Source organism: Mya arenaria, chromosome 12 (assembly GCF_026914265.1).
Source record: "Mya arenaria isolate MELC-2E11 chromosome 12, ASM2691426v1".
Lineage (NCBI taxonomy): Eukaryota > Metazoa > Mollusca > Bivalvia > Myida > Myidae > Mya > Mya arenaria.
In genome coordinates, this window is record NC_069133.1 from 34,437,568 (window position 1) to 34,456,260 (window position 18,693).

At 35.4% G+C, this 18,693-nt stretch overlaps 1 protein-coding gene across 1 annotated transcript; it reads left to right on the plus strand.

Moving 5' to 3' along the window:
• Positions 1 to 1,704: 1,704 nt before the first annotated feature.
• LOC128210282 (lipase maturation factor 1-like) lies at positions 1,705 to 17,693 on the plus strand. The gene is made up of 11 exons (XM_052914518.1): positions 1,705 to 1,923; positions 2,207 to 2,410; positions 3,130 to 3,246; positions 3,870 to 4,018; positions 4,257 to 4,322; positions 5,603 to 5,776; positions 6,066 to 6,237; positions 6,820 to 6,973; positions 7,541 to 7,721; positions 8,135 to 8,247; positions 15,523 to 17,693. The coding sequence occupies exons 1-11, from the start codon at positions 1,710 to 1,712 to the stop codon at positions 15,719 to 15,721; spliced, it is 1,743 nt and encodes a 580-aa protein (XP_052770478.1). The 5' UTR covers positions 1,705 to 1,709; the 3' UTR covers positions 15,722 to 17,693.
• Positions 17,694 to 18,693: the final 1,000 nt, after the last annotated feature.

Below are 18,693 nucleotides of genomic sequence, written 5' to 3' on the forward strand. Positions count from 1 at the left end.
ATAAACTTCTGAAATATTCGGAAGACTATTTTACAAATGAAATATAACTTACAAGATACAAGAATCTTTATTTAAAGTCGTCATGATCGGTGGAACTACGATGCTCCTAATTTATAAAAAGTAACAAATCTCAGCTTATAAAAGTTCCACGACTTCTATAACAACCAAATGTACATGCCTGTGATGTCTTTGCAACTGCTAATGCTGTGGATTTTGTTTTAAGAATGGCTATGTGAATACAAATGTCAATTTCGTTGTAAGTGAAATGAGGGAACATCTAGTCAGCTGTCTAGAAAATAAAAATAATCCGTTTCATAAAGAAAATGAAAAGTCGCGATCCCTATGACTTTCAAATTAAAAACATTCTGTTCATGTGAAATTCCAGAACTACTGAGTTAACTTACAAATTTGATTTACATGTAGTCAAGCATTGAAAAAAACACACACAAACAATGTGTTTGTTATTCATGACATTAATTTTAGTACATGTGCATATTTCATGTTTTTTATTTTTGCCTTAATTTATTATATATTTTATTGATATAAAATATGAAATAAATGGTGACATAATTATCATCAAATATCTAATGTTTTAATCAACTGTAATCTTTTGTAATCCTATTACCCCCCGCGGTCATTAACACCTTTTTGAACACGCCCGATGGCTACCATAAAATTTGGAAAACATAGACCGGAGGAGACCGGAGGAGACCGGGACCGGATGAGACCGGGACCGGGAAATAGTATCGCCCGTATTCTAGTCAAAAGAACAGGTGTGACATGCTTAAGTCATCTGATGTGGAACAAGGATTCAAGTGGGGCTCACATGGATAAGTCCTTTAAGTTTTGGACTGCATATGGGAATAATATGTCGAGCCCATACAAGGTATTTTAATTATTTATCAGGGTAGCGTGGGCCAATGTACATTTTTTGTCAATTATTGCAAATAGACTGATTTTCTGCTTTCTTTTATGTTTTATTTTGGAATCATTATGCCAATATCATTATACCTTTATTTCCGCCTTAAAATTATAAAACAAACAGGCTTTTGTTTGCTGCCAGTTAAATAAACCGATGTACCATTTCATATATGTAACGTGTATATATCTAATATGGCATTTTAATAAATGTCAAATACACATATACAACATGGTACTTGGCATCGTGTTGCTTTTTTACATACCAAGCATGTGATAGCAGCAGTGCCTTGTAAAAAACATTGATAATATCACACCAAATGCTTTAATGGTATAATTCTAAAATGTATCACTTGTATAAATCAGAATTCATATTTACAGATTCTATAACATTACCTTTTACTTAATAATATTTGCGGTTATTGCACACTTGAACATGCAAAATAACCTTGTCTCTGACTTGAGACAAAAACCTATTCTCCCTGCATATCGTTTTCGGTATAGCACAGACAAGTTCGAAATCTAGCTAATATGATAAACCCTCACATTTACTTCCACCTTAACCCAAATACTCTGCATATATACAAAAAAGATTGGATAACTAAGGAAATGCATTCTAATAATAGAGGGATATTACTAATAATAGTGTTAATTAACCTTTCTGTATACGATAAATATATGAAATAAGCGTTGTAAGGGGATGTAATTGCGTAGTAGGCGATAACAAAAACTGTTATCTGTCACCTAAACAAGTACTCGGAAAGCCTTTGATTTTTCTGCCTAAATCAACCATGGCTGACAACACAGCTGATGCTGATTCAGTTTTACGCCGACGAAAGAAATTAGAAGGAAAGAAAAAGGATGAAAATGTTACAAAAGAGAAAAACAAATCGTCCTTCCCATCTGCATTGGGTGAAGGAAGCGTGACATTTAAAACAAAGCTTGAAACAGGGTCCTACTGGCTCACAAGAATTGTTCTCATCAGATACATTGGGTTCATTTATTGTAAGTGTAAGAATAAGTTTAAATGACATACCAAAATTATGATGCATGATTAGTTTTATCAGAAGCTTACACTGTAGGCTGCAGTATCAGTCAGAGATGGTGATTTTTTATACAATGATATATTTAACATAAAATAACGTTATAATATTCATTACAATTATATACATAATGCGTTATGTATATTTTAACATTATTTTTCACCATGTCTGATACTGCCAATTAAATTTTTATTTATTGTTTCAGTTGTGGTCTTCTTTTAAGTCGTGGCTTGCCATATTTTCAGTTGTGGCCTTCTTGGTTGCTCTTCACCAGAATAAGCCTTTGCTTGGCTTACAAGGACTGTTGCCTGCTCAACACTTTCTTGACAACATTAAGAGCAGGACAGCTGTCAACCACTGGGACACATACACCGCTGTACCTTCCCTTGTGTGGCTCATTGATTATCATGAACATCTGGACGATTTTCTTGACTATGTAGCATATGCAGGTATAGGATATTTTTTGGTAAAAAAATCTCCATTTTGCTCAGTTACCTGTCTTGCTTGTCAGTATTATAAAATAGATGTATATATATGTACACATTTGTAGCTTTCTGAAAAATGAGAATAAAAGGAAAACATTTGAGCTGCTCTCTCACTTATCGACTGTATAGTTTTTGTCTCAGAATCAGCTGATTTTGGTTCAATTCAGTCATATAAGATAACGTGAAAAAAAACTGATCTCAATTGTTAGGAAAAATGCCGAACATTTTATTTCCCTGAAAGGATTAGTATGCTTTGAGCCATAAAACATCAATTCTCACACAAAACACTGATAATGTATATGATATTTTGCCAGCAATCTTGTGTCTCTTTTCTCCAGGCATTTCACAAAAATTGTCTCATTCCAAGGCAAAAAGAAAAAAAGATGTCTAAACAGTCAATCTGTGCAGGCTTTAGGTGCCTCGTCTCTTGATAATTCGTTGATTGTTAACAGTGGTCCAAATTATATCCCAAGGCCGCAAGCCCTGCACTGGTAAATTGCTTTTCGGGCTTACTCAATTTCTGGATTTTATATAGCAGGGCTTGTTAAAAATCTTGGTGCCAAGTACTAGCGAAAGAATTCGGGTTTGTTCAGACAAAAGTCTGATTTCAATGACTGTGTTAATAGCTTAATTTATTTTGAAATATACTTGACGTTCATTTATGATTGTAAATTCTGTTGCAGGTATTGGTCTATCAGTATTCTTGATGGTCAACGGAGGAGCCAACTGGTTGATAATGTTCACACTTTGGGTTTTGTACCACTCCCTTGTTAACGTTGGTCAGAGATGGTATGGATTTGGTAAGGACATATACCTTATATTTATAAATAGAGTAGAAGGAAATCCAACATCCATGGCATAAGCAGCCAAAAGGCTTATCAAAGTTATCATTTTTCGTTTGTTATGTTCTGCTGTTTGCTCTTAATAGAACTATAATGTTAAAGTCTTGTTATCATACATAGGCTGATTCAAAACAATGGCAAGTTTTCATTTGTTTTGAAGAAAGGATTTCCATACATGTACATTGACTTCAGTCTGACCATGTGGTTGTGTTAATAACTTAAAACAGCAGTTCATATTCTCGTACAACCTATATGTATATATTTTGTAGGCCCTTAAAGGTTGCGTATGGGAGCATTACTTTTTCAGGATGCATTAGCAAAAAGAGTCAAAGACAGTTGGACTAGCAAATGAGGGATGTTCATTGAATGTGTTGATTAGTGCTCATATTTTTTTGAATATAAAATAAAAGCACTGAATCTTTCACGATACGTAGATCAGAATATAAAATATTGATACATGAAAACTAAAAGTCATAGGTGACTGTTAATCAGGAGAAGGCAACTTCATTCAACAAAAGCCAGCCAAAATTGTTGTACATATGACATGTATTGTGTAAACATCATACAATGTGATCAACCAGGTTGGGAATCCCAGCTACTGGAAACCGGCTTTCTTGCCATATTCCTTTGTCCGGTCATCAGTGTCCAGAAACTACCACGAGGCACTCCAACCTCGCAGATAGTTTTGTGGGGCTACCGTTGGTTGATCTTCAGAATCATGATTGGGGCTGTAAGTCTTTTATAATTTGGGTAAAAATAGTTTTAACATGTATCCTTTCAACATTAAACACTTTTACTTACTTTGGTAACTATGTATGTGTATAAATTTGCTGAATTTTTCATTGATAGGTTGTTCGTTCAAATGTCAGAACTTCATTTAAATACTTTAAAATGAAATTATAAACACTGCTAGAAATAATTGTTAAAGGGCGATATTGTATGAAGTTATGTTTAAATACTGTTTTTAGGGGTTGATAAAGATCAGAGGAGACCAATGCTGGAGAGATCTTACATGTATGAACTACCATTATGAGGTATGCCCTACAGGGACTGCGTCACAGATTGGCACCAAAAAAAGTTTTTTTCTGTAACGAATCTCAGGACAATTATCTAATAGAATGTGTTACACTTTGATATCATTATTGTAAAAAAAGTACCAAAATGTAAAAAAAAATTGTGTCGGAGACCGGGTTCGAACCTGCGTGCCAAAATTGAAGTCCAGCGTCTTACTCACTGAGCTACATAGGCTTATTCTAATCGGGTAACATAGTTAAGCTGTACACTTACCTCGGTAATATCACGTGATAACATCGACTAGCCAATCACGCATAAGGAATGAATTCTACCTGGTAGACATACCCAGTCATCTTTTTTAATGAAAAAGTACGAAATAACTGCTAAACTTAAATAAATTGTTAACTATGTGGTACCTCAGTTAGTAAGTTTCAATGCATTGTACACATCGATGCCAAGTTAATGTCAGTTTTTGACAATTTTCTTTTGTTTTGGCTATTTTATCATAAAAATATTAAAGATAAAGACACTGTGCTGTTGACATCCTGTAAAAGCTTTTAAATTTTGTTTAAATCATAACCAATTTCATGTAAATGATATTTTTTACTTAAAACTTAATACACATGCAACTAATGCCATGAATACATACATGTAAAGCAAGATCAATAAATCTTTAAAAATGTTGAGTTAAGGCCCTTGACTAAATAAATGGACGAGCGTTGGAATCTCCTTGCCTTGCTCTTGTTGTTTTTACATGATGAGTCAGAGATGTTCTAAGCCATGACTTTAAAGCTGCACTCTCACAGATTGACAGTTATGACTTTTTATTTAAATTTTGTTTAGGAATCAACTGATTTTGGCAACAATGCCTCAATTCATTCATATAAGGTAAATTGCAATAGAACATATCTCAATTGTTTTGGGAACTTCAGAAAAAAACCTTTTTCTTAAAGTCTTAGTAATGCTTTTTGCCATTTTGGCATCAGTGCCTTCAATTCAGTCATATAAGATAACTCACAATAGCACAGATCCCAATTGTTAGGTAAACTGCTTAACATTTTATTTGTCTTAAAGCATTAGTAACGCTTTTAGCCATAAAACAACAATTTTCTAATGTAAATATGAAATATATTCTTTAGTCAGCAGTCTTATATCAATGGTTTCCATGCATTTAAGCACAAATTGGCTTATTTCAAGGCAAAAAAAATAATTTAAAAAAAGTTGTCAAAAAAGTCAATCTGTGGCAATGCGGCTTTAAATAAGTGTACAATACAATTTTTATAAAATGTTTTATTTTCAGACACAACCAGTGCCTAACCCAATGTCATATTACATGCATCAGTCCCCTGAGTGGTGCCACAAGTTTGAGACAGCATCCAATCATTTCATAGAACTTGTGGCTCCGCCCCTTATACTTCTGCCTTGGCCCCGGATATTAAGACACATCGGAGGGAGCATTCAAATTCTATTCCAGGTATAATTATATTTATCATTATGAACCAGTTCAATTGTTAAGAAGTTGAGTTTTCATTTATGCAAGTCGATGCAGTTGGTATCGTTTTAATTAAGTGGTCCTTGGTAATAATTATACATAGACAAATTGATGATAAAATTTACTATATCCAATGCAAATTGTTATCCAAGTTGAAACACTCAGACCCATTCTGCATCCAGTTTCCGTGCATTCGTAATTTTTTGAGTTAGCACTAAGTAAATATATCAACTGTTACGGTAAAAATGAAGAATGAATAATAATTTTTCAGGTTGTGCTAATAATAAGTGGAAACTTAAGTTTCCTTAATTGGCTAACAATTTTGCCAAGTCTTGCATGCTTTGATGACGCAAGCCTTGGATGGATGTTTTCTCGGTCAGTAAGACAGGAGGTTTGTGCCATACAGCAGGATGAGAAACAAGGAAATATTAAAAAAGGGCCAGGTATGTTTGTTTCTATTCTCTGTAAACGTTCTGTGCAACACACCGATGCTACCTCATGAGAATTTATGATTGCAAATAGCATAAACTATTAATAAGACAGTATGAAGAATTATCATGTGCACATGAATAATATAAAGAAGAATGTGATAATTGTAGAGGTGTTAAACAAATATACGAGTAGGTGTAAACAAGTTGAAGGCAAAATTGGTTAAGATTTGCTTCATTACTTGATTATATTTATCTCATATTTTTTTCAAAGAATGTAAGTCATGTTTTTTGTCAAAAGCTAATTATCATTGTCATGGGCAGTGCCTTATGTAGAGTTTTGACAAATTTAAAGATCTGAACATGGAACTTGGTCAATATACCATCAGTGGCAAGACACATGTGTTTTGCAATGCAACTAGCGTTTGATTTTAAAACGATTGTCAACTTGAATCCCTTGACAGATGGAGAAACACATTCGAACTTAGCTGACATCTGCTTTTAATTTTCTTTTTGAAGCACAGTTTATTTAGAACCACTGCAAGATCATTTAGCTGAGCAATACTATTATTCTATTTTAAATGTTTATTTCTTCAGGGAATTTCATTCGACGTGTTTTCAACATCACATTGGGCATGCTTATTGCCTATCTCAGCATTCCAGTTGTCCAGAATCTGATGTCGTCAAGGCAACACATGAACACTTCTTTTGACCCACTGCGATTGGTCAATACATATGGAGCTTTTGGAAGGTTTGTATCTATTACCCGGTAATAAGTTTTATTGAGAAATGACTCTCGCTTATGTTACAAATGGAGCTTTTGGAAGGTTTTTATCTATTGATAAGTTTTATTGAGAAGTCATAGTCATTAAAGACAAACATCGCTAATCCTATCAAAGTATAACACCCTCAAACACAATACAGGTGTTTCTTTTGATTTAAAAGTAGGCCTTTCTGAACCAGGCCTTTCTGGACCGGGTCTTTCTGGTACTGGGCCTTTTTGACCGGACTCCGAGAAATGACTTTAGCTGATGTTACACTCTTCTAGTATGGAAGTAAACCAGTATGTAGTAGTTCATACAAACAACATGCATATTCTTGTAGCAGTGCATTTACAAATGCATGTATTTGGAAAGAATGCAAAGATGAGTATGTTTGGGGCTGTGAGTTTGAAGTCTTCTATTGCAGTTAGTGGATTTTGTGTCTTCGCTTCATCGATTAATCCCAAGGGAGTCCAATTAATCTTCATGATAACAAAAAAGTCCTAGCACTGAAAATCATCAATATCTTTCATAAATGTTTTTTTTCTAACTTGCAGTGTTACCAAGGAGCGAACAGAGGTAATCTACCAGGGTACATATGATAACCCAATGGCTTCTGATGCCAAATGGGAGGAGTATGAGTTTAAATGTAAACCAGGCAAGATTGGTCGCCGTCCCTGTGTTATCTCCCCTTATCATTACAGACTAGACTGGTTAATCTGGTTTGCGGCTTTTCAGGTGAGACAAAATATTTTGTTACAAATTAAGCCCAACATTTCTATTCATACAACACGAATCAAATAAAACGCTTCATATTTTGTTGTTTAACTCTGATTCCTACGAGCAATTAAAGTAGTATTTTATTGTTGAAAATTTCTCCTAGATTTAAAATAAGACATGCCCTAATAGCCATCCTCTCACTTTTTATAATAATATTTTCTTGGTCCTGATGTGATATATTTTTAAACAAATATAAGAATAGGTGTATTTTAATGTAAGAGTTAAACCTTAATTCTATTTCTGACACAAGCTTTGTATTCAACTGAATTTCCGGATCTTACGATATTTGCTTGAACGCTTGTTGACATCATGGTCCCATGGATGTCTGTGCTTTGTCGAAAATAACTAGCCTGTATAAAATTCCTTTACAGAATGCTAACAGCAACCCTTGGATTATAACACTGGCAGCAAAACTGTTGGAAAATGACAACAGTACCATATCACTCATTGCTTACAATCCTTTTGAAGGGAAAGATCCGCCAAGGTAGGTGCAAGCTGAATGACCTCCATGTTCTAGAATATAGCACTTTTAAATTCATAAATTTGGTCGCATTTTCTCAACCAATATTTCGACATAGGGATATATATATGGAGTTGTCCGTTTATTTGGAGTTGCCCGTTTGTCCTTCCGTAGCCATTACTACCTAACTAGTGGACAGAAAGCAATGAAATATACATGTATTATCATAGTACCATGGTGCATGCGCAAGTTTCGTCATGGCCAGGCCAGTAACACAAGTGTCATTGCTCTTTGATTGATGAAAAAGCTTAAATGTGTCCATCCAGAGGCATAACTTTGTTACCATGGTTTATATGTCCGTGATTGAACATAGTGTGTGTATAACCTTAGTGCGTTGGAGCACACGAAGGTTTCGTCTGGATCGGGTCAGAATTGTATTTTATTTGCCTTCAAATTAATGAAACAAGCTGAAGTCTGTCTTTCTGTCTTTCATATAATATTTGTATTTTTAGCTTGACTATTCGAAGAATAAGGAGGGCTATATACTACTCGCCCCAGCGTCGACATCGGCGTCGGCGTCTGGTTAAAGTTTAAGGGCAAGTTGGGATTTTCACTAATAAGTCCAATACCCTTCCTTCAATTCACTTAATACTTCACACAGTTGTTCAGGGCCATCACATGATGAGGTTAGATAACTCCATATTATCCTTTATACAAATTATGGCCCCTGATTGACTATGGAACTTAGGTTAAAGTTTTAGGGCAAGTTGGGATATTTATTAATAACTTCAATACCCTTCGTTCAATTGACTTAAAACTTCACACAGTTGTTCAGGACCATCACACAATGAGGTTACATAACTCCATATTATCCTTCATACAAGTTATGGCCCTTGATTGACTTAGGTTAAAGTTTTAGGGCAGGTTAAAGATTTAGGGCAAGTTGGGATCTTCACTTACATGTATAAGTGCAATACCCTTTATTCAATTGACTTAATACTTAATAAAGTTGTTCAGGGCCATCACATTATGAGGTTAGATAACTCCATATTATCTTTTATACAAATGATGGCCCCTGATTGACTATTGAACTTAGGTTAAAGTTTTAGGGCAGGTTGGGATATTTATTGATAACTTATATACCTTTGATTTAATGGCCTTAATACTTCACACAGTTGTTTAGGACCATCGCACACTGATGTTTCATAACTCCATATTATCCTTAATACAAGTCATGGCCCCTGATTGACTTAGGTTAATGTTTAAGGGCAGGTTAAAGTTTTAGGGCAAGTTGGGATTTTAATAAAAAAAACTTATATACCCTTCATTAAATGAACTCAATACTACGCAGAATTATTGACAACCATCTTACAACAAGGAACATAACTCCATTTTAACCTTACATACAAATTATGGCCCTTGAATGTTTTTGTTGTTGTTTTTTTTAATTTAATTTCTTTTGAAAGCCACATTTATATATTCTTAACCACATTTTCATATTGAATGACTTGTGTCATTGTTCGGGCGGGCTGGTGGGAGGGCAGCGCCAAAGTCACCATATGTATCGAATAATTTTAGCTTTCTAGCTAGGTTTGACATAAAGAGACCAAACTTGGTAAATACCAAGAGTTTATGGAGACCTTTTATTGGAATGCCTTTGAGGCCCCTAGGATCAAGGTCAAGGTTACTATTAATAGAAAAAGGGTTTGTATTGAATAACTTAAGTAAGGGTCTACATATTGTGACCAAACTTGGTATATAGGAAGAGTTCATAGAGACCTTTCCTGAGATTGTGTTTTGGACCCTAAGAGTTATGGTCTAGGTCAAGATCACTGTTGCTAAAAATAGAAATATGGTTAGTACTAAATAACTCAGTAAGGGTTGACATAGTGTGACCAAACTTGGTATATAGGACAAGTTTATGCAGAGCTTTCATGGTTTGCTTTTTGGCCCCCCTAGGGTCAAGGTCACTGTTTCTAAAAATAGATTACTGTTTCAGTAATGGTTGACATACTGTGACTAAACTTGATATGTAGGAAGAGTTTATGGATGACTTCCATGTGATTGTGTTTGGGGCCCTTAGGATCAAGGTCACTGTTACAAAAAATAGAAGAAAGCAGTTGAAACCGAATCTCTTCTGCCAAACATTAAAAACCTGGTTTTGTCTCATCGCGATTCTTGTTCACTTTTTTATTTGATTGTTTTATTCCTTTTGACAGGCACATGATACATCGTTAGTGTATTCACTTTTAAGTCTCAGCGGCGTAGTCGAGCGCGCTGTCTTACGACAGCTCTTGTATATTTATATTGTGAAATTCACACTGTGTTTGAAACTACTTTGAAGAGTGCACAACTCTCGTCTACACCATCTCGGTAAAAATAGAGTAGTTGCCCTTTTATCAATAAGAACAGAGTCATGTACACTTCTTAAGATATAACTTATTGAAACTTATGAGGTCAGTGTGTGTATACTACGTGATAAATTGCGTCATAAATTCTACGTCGGAAGGCAATATTTTTCTTCGAATTCAGACTTAAAACAAAGATAACCACTATTTCTTTACTATTTTAAACGAAACATAGCACAGTCTACGCCGCTTACAGAGCCCCGTCTTCGTTCTTTTACCAGAGTTTGATTGAGAGTGTAGTTTCTTAAAACACTACGACAAACTGTTTCACATAATGGCCGTTTGACGGAGCACTGTCAAACATTATTTTGGAAACAGGTCGTCGAAGTGTTTGATGAAACTAATCACCTTATTAAACGCTGGTAATAAATCGAAGGCGTGGCTCTTTTAGCTGCATAGTTTGTTTATTTGAGTTTTTCAAAGGTCTGCCCGTTTTTAATTGTGTTTAAATGCCATAAGTGTCATGAGATAGAAGTGACAGCAATTCGCAGTCAAATCCAGACTTTGGAAGACTTGAAGAAACAGGGTGAGATACAAGAGATCCGGGTGCGATATCCTAGCTCTTTGCGAAGAGACCTCTTGGTTCTTTTACGTGCTCGGTGTAAAGCACCGATACACGGGATACATTTTTCCTGGGTCGAACTAGTACCGAGTACACCACTTTTCCAAGCACTAACCTTTAAATGCCGAGTAACAACTTTTAACGTATTTTGGTACGATGCGGGATCGAACCCACGACCTCCCACTCCGTAGGCGGATGCATTAACCACTAGGCCACGGAGACGGTACTAACTGCATAGACTGCTTTTTGTTTCTTTTATAGTGGTGTAGTTACCATGACTTCTGACGTCACGCGCGCAGACGTCACGCGCGTGATCAATACTATGTAGAATATACTTTTTATTATTGGTGGTTAAAAATAGCTATGACGCTTGAGGGAATTTTCCACAGAAAACGAGGCAAGAAGCCTTCAACCACGCGCCGTGAACTTTGAACTTGTGATTACCCGAAAATGTGTAATAAGTAACCTAGCCTTTTTCGGATGAAATGTGTTTATCAATGTATTCAGTCATAAGGAAATACATGTTTATAAGATGCATGTGCAAATAGTGAAATACGTCTGCATTCTTGTGGTAAGCTTAATTCATGTAAAACGGACAGAAGAAAATAGAATACTAGCAAATTACTGTAGCCGTCATAATCGGTTGAAATTTTTGACAAAAAAAACACACTTTAGCCTAGATTCAAGTGTCCGCAGAGTTTCACGGAGTTAACCCCTCTGAGAAACGCCGCGTTCGTTATTCTTCGGTCGACTGATCACCCTCCGAGGGCCTTAAATTCAGACTCCGAGGAAAGCGGACTGTCGATAAAGTCATTGTGTTGGCCGCGATAGCGAAACTCCGCGGAGGGAAACGGACGTGGGTCTAACTCGTTGAGTGTACTATTAATTTCTTACCGTCATAATTTTAAAACTACCTCAAGAATATAATTTTAAAGTTATGCTTCTTCATGAAAACAACCTTGCCTCATGAGCTTAAGGCTTACTGATTCCAAGTTAAAGCATTTAAATGATCTTGATGTATGTTTAAAGAATGTATACCCAAATGACATTATGAGCATTCGATTATTGTCCGATAGTAAAGCGAAATGCTTTGTCCGATTCGACTCAATTATCGATAGAAAATGGAGTCCGATTTTCAAACACTACTTAAGTGTTTTTTCTTCTTCATTCTCAAGAGATGCATTAAAGATATAATTCATTTGATAATTATATGCACTCACTAAGTCTATATCAGTTAATTATAAACGGCAGAACCTCTCAATGGCAATGCCTTTTAGTCCTAGATTATACTTTAGATTAACGCCTACATAGTGAAATTGGTGAGACAGAATATACGTTAATTACTAGTACCTTGACATGTTATATAATGGAAAGACGCCTATTCGGAATGTTATAAAAATTGGGTTGACAGTTTAACCTGCTATGCATCTGTACTCTTAAAATAATTATGGGAACTAATGGATAAGCCCGGTTGTCAAATAATTTATAACGCCCAAGGTCAGGACTTAAGAGACACTTAACAAGGGTGCTTCCAGAATTTGACGTAAAAGGTGGCATTACTTAGGGGCGTAAGCTTTTGACTTGCCCCCCTCATACAAAAGAATTGAAATTTTCTTTGATTTTAAGTGTTGGCAGGGCGGTGGGGATTGTGGGTAGTCCACTAAGAAAATGTTATCAATTTTTAGTCCGAAATGTTGTATTTTCGGCGTATTCAATTATTCCTGTTCTTCTATCTTCAAATATAAAGTGAACTTGGAGAAATTTAGGTTGGGGTGGGGGGGGGGGTGCGCCTCCCCTGGCATCGCCTTGAAACGGTCAGCGAAACAGGTTTTAATAAGATTATGAGTACTCAACCTCACACCTTGCATATAGACACCTAGCAATAATAGCAAAAATGAAAATATCAGTCTAGTCTTATCTTTAGGACAGTTAAGTTTACGAGATCTTAGGACGAGTTGTTCTTAGAGGTCTTGGAATGACGTCTTAGCGCGAGCTATTAAAACTAGGTATGTCCATCCCCTACTGTTTAAATTATTTGCTTTACGTCGTTGTCTCTATCTCTACGTTTTACAGTATTCGCGCAGTATTCTCTAATAGTTTTGTTTATGGGGTGAAAGGTTGAACCCGTCGAAGACTGACCTGGTGTTAAATAACAAGTTTTGTTTATTATAGTGCCAGCCCTCTTGATTAAGGGCTTATCCGCTGTAATTCAGAGACACATTGGTGTATAAACATCTTTACTCCCGGCAATGATTTCTCGAAACTTCTTGAAGTTTAACAGGCATATGTAGCTTATTTTAATTAGCAAAATGTCTTACTTATATTTGTTTTTAATGAATAAAAGCTAGTTTATTGTGATAATCTCACAGATTATACTCCATAAAGAGTCTGAAAGCTTTCGAAGAAGTAATTATAATACAAATTATAAAAGAAGAAAGACAGTGAGCTTAGCTTAATCAAGTTATAACGAACTTCAGTAGTTTCGAGAAATTTGCCCCGGCCGATTTATATCAAATAGTTATTAAGTGTGTTAAGCTTCAGTGTTGTTTTGAAAAAAAACACATGAAGAATAACCATACACTTTGTCATCTTCGGCGTCGGCGTGCTAAACTTTAAAAACGGCTTCAGGCATAGATGAAGAGTTTTTATTTTAAAATGAATTAAAATATATCCGACTGCAAAACTCTTCCCTTGATTTTAACGACTTAAAAATATAATACAAAATTGTAGAAGGCAGCTCTGGTTACATCAATTATGTTTTTATGAGTATGAAACGCGTTTATTTCAAATTATAGTAAGATAAATCCGTTTTCTACACTCTTTTCTTGATTTCAATGACTTTAAACATTAAATAAAAGTTTGTATGAAGACAGCTCTGGTTACATCGACAATGTTTCTAACGAGTATGAGGTTAATTTAGAGAACTCGCGGTTTATTCATTATTCAGATACCCCGGTATACACTTTAATATTATTTAGCTGTTTATTGTTAACATTAAGAAACTTGAATACGACACAAGTTGAATACGACACAAGTTGTAATTTGATGATTGCGTGTTTCCTTCGTGTTTTTTATAAAGTATATGGTTCGATTTGTCAATTGATTGAAAGATATATTTTTAATGTTCATTTGATGTTTTGATCTGATTGAATTGACATTTGCAATGAATGCACACATATATATAAGAGTATGTTGACGAGCCTCTAGTCACTGCTTTAAAGATACAACCCGTATGAACGATATACAATACTGAAGGCCGAGTACACTGGTAAATGAATGTTTTGTTCTGTTCTGTGAAACAAAGGACGAACTATAGGAAAACGCATAGCAGCAGAAGGCTTTGTTAGCTGCCTAACACATACTGTGTCCTTATTAAACGCCAACAGAAAAAATAAAAAGGGGAAACATTCAAGATATTGCATGCTTTTCACATCAATTCTAATAGATGATTTATCAAAACCAAAGGATGGGTTTACCGTTGCCTGGATTTAGCCGGTTTACGAGCTCTCAACTCTTTATTCTGCCTTTATAACCAATAAACAAATCCGGAAACCATAGAGACAAGCCAAGTTAAAAAAATGAATATTGTTCACCCTGCCATGAGGCGCAAGGCACAGACATATTTTTTTAAACAATCGCAACACAATGTCACACCACAACAAAACAGCCGACTACTCAAAAATCAACATAAATTGATTTGTAAATTGGAGGTTTAAACCAGTTATATGTGTACACCGCCTCACACTTACCTCAACATTGGGGTAGCTGTCTTGGAACGGTCAGCGAAACGGGAGTTCACTGGGGGTTTAAACAAGTTATATGAGTACTCATATTCACACCTACCCCAACATTGGGGTTACCGCCTTGGAATGGTCATTGAAATAGGAGTTCACTAGGGGTTTAAACCAGTTATATGAGTACACCGCCTGACACTTACCCAAACATTGGGGTTACCGCCTCAGAACGCTAAGTGAAACGGAAGTTCAATGGGGGTTAAACCAGTTATATGAGTATACCGCCTCACGCTTACCCCAACATTGGGTTTACTGTCTTGGAACGGTCAGTGAAACGGGAGTTCACTGGAGGTTTAAACTAGTTATATAAGTACTTAACTTCACACTTACCCCAACATTGGGTTAGCTGTCTTGGAACGATCAGCGAAACGGGAGTTCAATGCGGGTTTAAACAAGTTCACTAGGGGTTTAAACCAGTTCTCAACCTTGCACGTTTATATATATATATATATATATATTATATATATATATATATATAATATATATATATATATATATATATATATTGGTTAATTTTATGATGACAATATTTCAGGTATATCAGAGTTCAACATTACAGCTACAAGTTTACAAAAATAGGCAGCAAAGATGCGCAGCAAGGTCGATGGTGGAAAAGAAGAAAAATAGGAGAATATCTTCAGCCAGTATCACTGGAATCTCTCAAACCATACCTTGACAGCATTCACTTTAGCTCAGGGACAAAACGGTCCCGGGGAAAGAAGAAAAGATCTTAAAAACGGCAGAATATTACATTACATTTGCTCATCTGTAACACTGTAACAGTTGGGCTATTGTGATAGCATTGGTGTCGTAGTCATCATTAAGGTGTTCAAACAAATTTACATTGGCCATAATTCAAAGAACTGGTGAAGATATTCCAATGAAACTTTGTACACATGTTTCCAGAGACAATATGCACGTTGAAGATATTCCAATGAAACTTTGTACACATGTTTCCAGAGACAATATGCACATTGAAGATATTCCAATGAAACTTTGTACACATGTTTCCAGAGACAATATGCACGTTGAAGATATTCCAATGAAACTTGGTACACATGTCTTTTTATGCATTGATCTGGTTTGGTTTGAATCATTTAGTTTTATTTATTTCATTTGCATACAATCAACTTTCTGGCATGGTCCAGTTACAATATATACATAAACAATTCTCCTATACATGTGTCCATATATTTACTAGATGACATATTAAGTCCATTGTTTGTTAATTTTATGATAAACATCTTAATCATTCCTTCGTTCTCCAATGTTTAATCTTTAAACTAACCTGTTTTTTTGTTGTTACTGTTGTTGATTGATAAAATATGACGGAATGTAGATACATTTTAAAACATATACCTTTGTGTTCACATAATCAGCAGAATCATAATGTAACCAGACCGGTGTTGTATCAGTCTTAGACTATCGTTATATCTCAATCCAAGTGCCTATGATATTTAAAGCCTTTGTACACTGCCCCAAATTTCTCGAAACATATCTTGAGCCAAATAAGCTTACGTCCCTTATTTCATTAAACTTATGTTGGTACTTTATCCTTATTTCACTAAATACAAATTAATTTATCGTGATTATCATTCCATTTAAAAGTTCAAATACTCTTAAGGATGTAAATATTTTACAAATTCTACAAAAACAGTATTAAAACAGTCGAACCCCGTTGGCTCGAACTCCCAGGGACCGGCGAAAATACCTTGAGCCTGGGAAATTCGAGCCAAGCGGGAATGTTTACCTTCAGTTTAAAGAAATCGGTCCTTTACGTCTAGTTCGAGCCAACGAGGAGTTCGAGCCAAACGAGTTCGTGCCAACGAGGTTCGACTGTTATAAACGTAGCTTAACCCTGTAACAGGGACTAAGATATTCCGAGCAATTGGGCCCTGGATCCGTGTTCACTGACGTCTTGAGACTCGGGGCTCAGAAAACTGAATTCTTGATTGTTTCAAATTATCTACTATTTAACAACGTTTTACAAAAGATGTCTGGCCCTAATTTCTCAAAAGTTCTTAAGAATCACTCGCTTAAGTAATTTATTTCATTTAGCAAAATTACTTACATATAATTTTATAAAACAAAAAGTAGTTTATCTTAGTTAATCTCAAATATTAGTTCCCTTAAAAGCCCCAAAACTCCTTAAAAAGATAATATTACACATTTTATACCCAATTAAAAATAATGTGCTGATCTTGATCCTATTATAAAGGACTAAAGTGTTTCGAGAAACTGGGGCCAGCTGTTTGATTGTTGAATAGATTATGTGTAATAGGTACAACAACTTTTACCATCTTTGCTCCTGTATCAGCATCGCCGTGAATATGACCACAGGGGCCATGATAACTGTCTCAAGCCAAGTCTAGACTCGGATTAAAAAAACAAACATTTTTATAAAGGAACAAAAAATCATATTTATTTCATTTCTTTTACAAAAAAAAATGTAAATAATAGTAAAACATTCAAATAGTAATATATATTTAGCAAATTTTAGCATCAATGCTCTGATAGAAGGAAAATTACAATGAAATGAAGTTTTGCCATAATGAGTCTTGAGTCTGAACTCGGACTTGAATCTGTTCGTAATCACTGCTCCAGGTCTTTTGCGAATGAATGTTGATTTTGGTGTAAGATTTATTTTAATTTTGTTTAAATAAATGCATTTCAAATGCCTTTTCAGTTTATTGTCAACTTTAAATAAATTTGAAAAAAAAACGATTTGACTATCCTTTTTGTCACTGATGTTCTAAATTATTACCAGATGGTTTGTATATTTGATTTATTGTTTGCATTCGTTTCCATCGTGTGCATTATACAAACAGCTAGATAAACAGCGTGATTCAATATGCACTAGGGGCGGGTGCAGTGCATGAAGCGTTTCATGACAGAGCCTGTTATAGTGACAGTACTTTATTATTTTGCACTGATCCACCTTAAAGACATTGTTCATGACATAGTTTTTTTACGGTTACAGACTTCGATGACGATACCAAGTAATAGTAAGATGACATGAAGTAATATTTTAATGATTAAGATTGGGCGGAGTGATCGTAGCGAACGAGCCCTTCTTAATCATTAAAATATTACTACATGTCATCTAACTGCTTAAAAATACTATTTGTAACCTTATTGGCTGACAAATAATTAAGACAAAATCTGACGATGGGCGTAAGTATTGGATGAGTGGCAGTAGGCAGACATTTAAACACCCGCGACAGTTGGAATTTTTAATAATTAAGCCTAGTAATTAGTAATCTGCAATTTCATTGGGTTAAAATGTAGATTGTATTCTGAACATGCTTTTCAGACATGTTGCATATGCGTTGTCATTATAATACACCAATTTTCATTTTTTGGGGGGAAACAGCAGGTCCTTGACTTAGTTAAACATGATCTGAAAAAGGTGTGTCCGTGCCGCATGTAGCTCAATATGATAGCACCTACACTCACGAGGATTGGTAGGAATGTTGAAAATCATGGAAAGTGATGTTCTTTACTGTTCTCGTTCTCCATGCCTCGTGCGTCTCGTTCTCCATGCCTCGTGCGTCTCGTTCTCCATGCCTAATGCGTCTCGTTCTCCATGCCTCATGCGTCTCGTTCTCCATGCCTCATGCGTCTCGTTCTCCATGCCTCATGCGTCTCGGCAGTCTCAAGGGTATGCATCATTTCGGTGGAGGCTGTAGCTAAATAACGATTTCTT

What these genes read in the sequence shown, in the direction of transcription:
- LOC128210282 (XM_052914518.1), top strand. Translation starts at nt 1,710, where the DNA reads ATGGCTGACAACACAGCTGATGCTGATTCAGTTTTACGCCGACGAAAG. An exon ending in ATACATTGGGTTCATTTATT is followed by an intron (nt 1,924 to 2,206) that starts GTAAGTGTAAGA and finishes CCATATTTTCAG; the next exon opens with TTGTGGCCTTCTTGGTTGCT. An exon ending in GTATGAACTACCATTATGAG is followed by an intron (nt 4,323 to 5,602) that starts GTATGCCCTACA and finishes TTTTATTTTCAG; the next exon opens with ACACAACCAGTGCCTAACCC.